Below are 6,000 nucleotides of genomic sequence, written 5' to 3'. Positions count from 1 at the left end.
TTTTCAGCTTTTCCGATAAATCAAAACTATTAGAATCGGTTGAAGTTTACATTAACCTAGGCTTGCAAGCAATGAAAGTCGCTATTACCATAGTTAATCTATGTGTGTTTTCAGTTTGAGAACACAACTTGATTGTATTGAAACGGAATTGACGATAATCATTGAATCATTGCTAAAGATAGTGAGGTAGACATCTCGTTTATGATTGCCAGCTGTAGCCAAATTTCAGGCAAAGAATGCATAGTTAAGCTGTCACATTTACAGTATTCCCTTATTGAAGTTATATTTTCTCCGTTGGTTTTCCATACTAATTTCCTTCACGAGAATTTTTTCATACAGTATCGGTTTACGAGAACATAACAAAAATATGCTTTAATAGTTGCGTAATTAGTTTTGGATGATTTTGGTGTCTAAAGGAAGTAGGGTAGTGTGTTACTACAGAGCCCCCTTTTTGGCTGAAGAGGACTAAGTCCTAAAACAGCCTCAGTCCAGTAGGGTCTCAGCTCTCTGGATTGGAACGTCACGAAGAACAGAACAGAACAGCCCCCTTTCAGACAGTTGTTCAATTGAACTATAGTAAGTGGGTAGTCGTTTATTATAAAACTGGATAAAGCTTTAGAACTACTTTTGAAACAAATTTTTTTTCATACGGTACAGTATGTGTCGATATTCAACATTCAATCGACATATTCGTCAATGTTTACAATATATAATCTATCATATCCTAACATATACACTTTTATATCTGGGTGTGAGCACAGAAAACGTACTACTATACAGTACGTTTTCTGTGGTGTGAGTGATATTAGATATTAGATGTGTCACGAAATCACAAGTTCACCGCTTCGATTCTGATTCTGAGAAAAGTCCGTGGCTTTTTATTTGGAAACTATACCTAACTTTTCTTGATGGTTGGAAATTTAGTAATGCATCCTTGCTATTTCTTGTGGCGTTCTTAAGTCAATGACAAATATCCACACGATTCTCAATCTTATTCCATTCAAGTATTTGGCATTGTATCAATTCACTCATTATGGTGGGTCCTACTAGGTCTTGGATCTACCATTAAATTAAGTTGTACCTCCTAAATAACCTTGTACCCTGATTGGAACACATGTAGGCAGCCATGATGGGAGGTAAATCTCTCCAGAACGGCTGTTTTCACCCGTGTCGGGAGCTGCGGAAGGTCCGTGATTGTAGTTTCCTGGCCTCGGGCTCCAGGAGATGATCAACGCTAATTTAGGTCACCGTGTCGATCATTTCCCCCGGTCTGTACTTCGTTTTATTTCGCGGAAGTTAATTACGTCCAGGCTTTATTGTATTTTGTATCCTCATCGCGTGGAAGGGAGGTAGTGAATTTAAATTGTGTTACATTATGACCAGTGTGATTGGACTATGCCAGCACAGACTTAAACGAATGTTTTCTATGTCGACTTCGTCGTTTGTTCAATGATGGTAGACAGGCAGGGTACTATTGACGAAGATTAGTTCACATAAAGGGGAAGGTACAATAGACTATTTCTTTTTCGTCGATTTGGTTGAGGGAGATGACCATGATATTGATTATTGGACTGTATTCCAATTCGGTCATCACCGAAGACAATTTCCACTATATTAGGAGTTCAAGAGAAAGAGGATATGTTGGGACGATACACTTATCAGTAATAATTTCTTAAGGTAGCAGTGCACACTTGGTTAAGTATTTCAAGCTAAAATGAGTAAAAAGTGTAGAAATGAGTGCCTTATGTTTTTTTATCACCTTTGCAAGACCAGCAGTTTCTGTGGTCATGACCATTCACTAAAGTCATAAGATAATGGTCAGTTCGAAGAAGAATTTCAAAAACCTTATTTCACCTGATCATTCCCTTTCGTCTTCTTAACTAAGTACTTTTCTTCTAAAATCCCTTAAGAGGAACCTCCTCAAGCTTAAACAGCTGGTAACTCCTACCTTCTTTGATCGAGGTCAGATCTGCAAGATTTCGCAACGTGAAGAGAGAGGAACTGAGAAAACAGAAAGACAGAGAGGTAAGAAGGTGCGTGTGGGTAAAGATAAAGCCTGTTAATTGATCTTAAACCACTCACTTCCAGATACTTGTCTTGATGATTTATAAGCTTCTTTGCTATCAGAGTATCTACACCTATGGACTGTCTTCGGCTTGATCGATAACTCAGGGATTCCGCACATGCTAGACGAATCTTGATCGAGTAGAAACAACTTTTTGGGATTGTAAGGTGCTTTATAGTAATTATTTACTGCCTTATCATTGCCCTGTCCTAATTAGTATACAGAATGATAGTTGTATGGCTTCAAGTTGAGATATTTTTTTAAAAGTAAGGGAAGATATTTTTACTTTAGAGACCTTATCAATTTTTTGATGTAAATAAGTCGGTCTACTGATAATATTATTTTGGGTCGTGACATTATCAAATGTAAAAAACCCATTTGTCATTGGTGGGATTTGAACCTGGGTCCCAAGATAGTCTTCGAGTATTGTACTCAACCCACTATACCAGCCTATGATCAGTTACTATTTTATTGTAGCTGGTGGCTTCATATTTCAGCTTATTATGGTCGTCTTATAAATTCGACTTGTTACTAACTTTTCCTTGTTCGCGATCCATGTAGTAAAATAATCAGATTATTTTCAAAATACTCGTACACAACCCAACTTAACTTTACTACTAGCATTTATTCATCAATCTTATTCGGTATTCCTAAGCAGATGATTAGTGCTTGACTAGCAGTAAAAAGTCACTGTAACCACAACAAAAGTCGCCGGTTGCGACGGTTGAATCCTGAACCCAGCTTTTATATTGGCTTTAAAAAATGCCCTGTTTAAAAACAGGTGATCTTAGTAAGTAACAAATCAAAACAGATAATCTTACTAAATTTTGTACGCATCTTGCGTTTATATTAAGCTTAAAACTCTTCTATGCGTGTTGCTGCCTCAAAGTAATGGTAAGGTAAAAACACTTAAATAACAAGAGCTTCTTCCAAATTTTTTTATTTTCTGAGCAATCAAGACCAAAATTGTAAAAATCTTTTGAGAGGCTTTGGCGATTCCGAAAGTCGAAAAATATATATCGGACTTTCTACAGATGGTATACCATAAATGCCTGTGTACTTTAACTGGGAGCTAAAGAACACTAGACCACTAGACCTATTCCTAGTTTACTTTAAAAGGTATTCACACCATTCTTACCCTTAGACTTGCACGATTCCCAATAGCCTCTCGCTCAGAGTATTCCCAACGACACCGTTATGGAGAAATATGTTGTCCCCGAGTTTGAAGAATGTGGTTGAGATTCTTTGGCTTTGTGCAGCGGCTGGTGCAGTAGGATATTCTACGGGACAAAAAACTCGTGAACATATGGTTACATGATAATAATATAACTGTACGCCTACCAGGGATTACAAGATTAAAACTGGCGATGATGGATTGGAATAATTGTGGTTTGGATGATTGTCGTATAGTGCGACCTTTTCGTCGTCTATTATTGATGAAAAATGAATATGAGACCTGTTGTAGATCTTTCAGAAGCACTATGGATTAAACTGACTTCTCAAAATTTTTGAATCAGGTGGAGACATTTCCATGGTATATTGAAATAGTTATTTGTGTAACTAGTGTGCGAAGTGGCACTTTGCTGTACATGAGAGAAATGATTACGCACTAGCCCCAGGCGACTCGAGTGCAGCAAAGGCACTTTGCACTCCCGTTACACATTATATTTTTCCTACACTACTATAATTAGTGCAAGGAAGGTACCTTTTCCAGGTAGCTGTAGGAAAATAAAATGTGTTTCTGTTGATTAACTTAAAAATTATGACACACAATGAAAGTATTTATTTCTTGTCCTATCTTGTCAAACAAAATTGAAAATTCACAATAAATTAGGAGAAAACATGTAATCGACTATAGTGTACTCAAGCAAACGTAAACGGACAAGAGGTACTATAATACAAACCCAAGAATTGAGAATAAGATGAGGAGTGTACCTGCAATATCCAATTTAAATTTCCGCACTTAGATATTGGTGAATATACACATTTTGATGTCACTCGTAAAAAAACAATCCCCAAACCTAAAAAGATGCCATTGAAATTAACCGAACTAAAAATCCATGCCAATACATCCACCAGATGAAACTATAGCTCTAGGATTGCAATTGAAGTATAAATATCGGAAATGCAGCAACGCCTATTTATAAGCTTAATTAGTGAGTGTAGAAAGGAGTTATATGACCTGGGTAGCTGGTAGCTAAGACCAAAGATCAATTTTTCTTTATCCAAAACCAATAAAAAAAACAACTATCAAGGACAGTGGACAGCTGGGTCCAGTTTCGATCCATCTTAAAGTATTTCTCCTGTTCGTATCTATTTTTTCAGATTTTCAGGTTAAAAAAGTTATTGAAATAGATCAAAAGAAATTATTATCTGTTCCAAGTTCCAACCCAGTTACGATGTTCAAATTTTCAACCCTCATTTACCCCAACCTCTTCATAAACCAACATATACTCAACACAATCAGTAAAGCCACACACTTTGCCATTCTAATTGGCATTACTGCCCAAATAAATCGAACATAAGTTATGCAAATGCAGAAATGCAAACCAGCTGCTAAGTGTAACCATTCTAGTTACCAATTGACACTTGACGTGGCATTAGCATTTATAGTGGACTGTTTAAATCGCAGCCAGAGGCTAAGTCGCGGATCAAAGAGGCAAGATGGCTTGTTTTAAATGTTCATTTCGATACTTCAAAGAAAGAGGATTAGTAATTGTGGAAGAAAGATAAACTGTTATTTTAAGAAGTCTATTGTAGTCTTAATGATTCAGCAGGACTGAACGAATCGTGGTGTTTGTGATATGGCTTGGTTTTAATTAGGTTACATGTTATGTGTTTAACGTTTAGAACGATGTTGTGTATATATATATAAAATTTTTATAAAGCCATTAAGGGATGTCATTGACTTTGGATACTGTATATTTATTTGTTTAAAATTTTGTTTAAGTGTTTATGTTTTTAGGAGTCAATTTTATATTATGGATTTGACTCTTTAATGGTAAAATAGTTCTGATGTCAAGCAAACGTTTACAAATAGTTAGTTTTCCTTGGTTAAAATAGTTTTAAAGTCAATAACGTTGGCATTAAATAACTAGTTTACATCGAATTGTCAAATTGGCCTTAGACTAATCATTAAGGACGACAAGCCTATAAGGGAGCTAGTATAATTTACAGTTATGTATTTTAAAATTGCAAACAAAAGTTCTAAAATGTTATATGTTTTATTGTCAAGTTTTACAATTGTAGTCATCAGTTTACTTTTTAAAATAAATACGCAGTGATTAGGAAGGTTGTGTACTAATACCAATTTTCTTTAGCCTGGATTGGTACCATTGGTAAGTCTTAGTAAAAATCAAGTGACTGTTAATTTATTTTAAAATTTCAGTTTTTTTTCAAAACAGTAAAACTCATACGATTTCACATGAAATATGATTAACATAAACTATCAATAAATTTTAAAAGATAACACACTTAATATTATACCAACGATACATGTTTAGTAAGTAGTACATCAATTGCTGTAGCCCTAGTTCTTTGTTAGGATTCTCTTTGTTAGCTGTTAACACTCGTACGACATTACATCTAGGCATACATAACAATGATCCACCGATGAGTCACACTCATCTACATGTATAATTTTTCAACCACCCCATTGTCTTATTCACTGTTTGAGACTCACTTAAACAGCAATTACAAAAAGTGACTTAATAGTTGGATCTCACGTTTTCAATTTTTCTATTTCATGCTTGCATTGAGTAAAATAGTATTTAAGTGTGGAGGCTGCTAGTTTAATGCCAAGAGTGATCGAATTTGGAGTTATAAATGTATGTGTATTTGCCATTGGACTAATAATTATACTGTACTACCTCAGAGTAATAAAACAAAGATTTAAGTATATTATGTGGTGTATACTTATCTTTATCTAGCACTAT

General features: G+C 35.2%; 1 protein-coding gene across 1 annotated transcript in view; it reads left to right on the top strand.

Moving 5' to 3' along the window:
- Positions 1-1,129: 1,129 nt before the first annotated feature.
- LOC128982178 (protein Wnt-5b-like) overlaps positions 1,130-6,000 on the top strand; it is a 59,383-nt gene continuing 54,512 nt past the window's right edge. The window contains exons 1-2 of the mRNA XM_054401236.1: positions 1,130-1,186; positions 1,911-2,025. Of these exons, the coding sequence (XP_054257211.1) occupies positions 1,130-1,186; positions 1,911-2,025 (172 nt within the window). The remainder of the gene's footprint in view (positions 1,187-1,910; positions 2,026-6,000) is intronic.

This window comes from Macrosteles quadrilineatus, unplaced genomic scaffold, assembly GCF_028750875.1.
Source record: "Macrosteles quadrilineatus isolate MER2022 unplaced genomic scaffold, UCM_ALF_1.0 Scaffold_153__1_contigs__length_253293, whole genome shotgun sequence".
Classification (NCBI taxonomy): domain Eukaryota; kingdom Metazoa; phylum Arthropoda; class Insecta; order Hemiptera; family Cicadellidae; genus Macrosteles; species Macrosteles quadrilineatus.
This window is presented reverse-complemented; position numbering and strand designations above follow the sequence as displayed.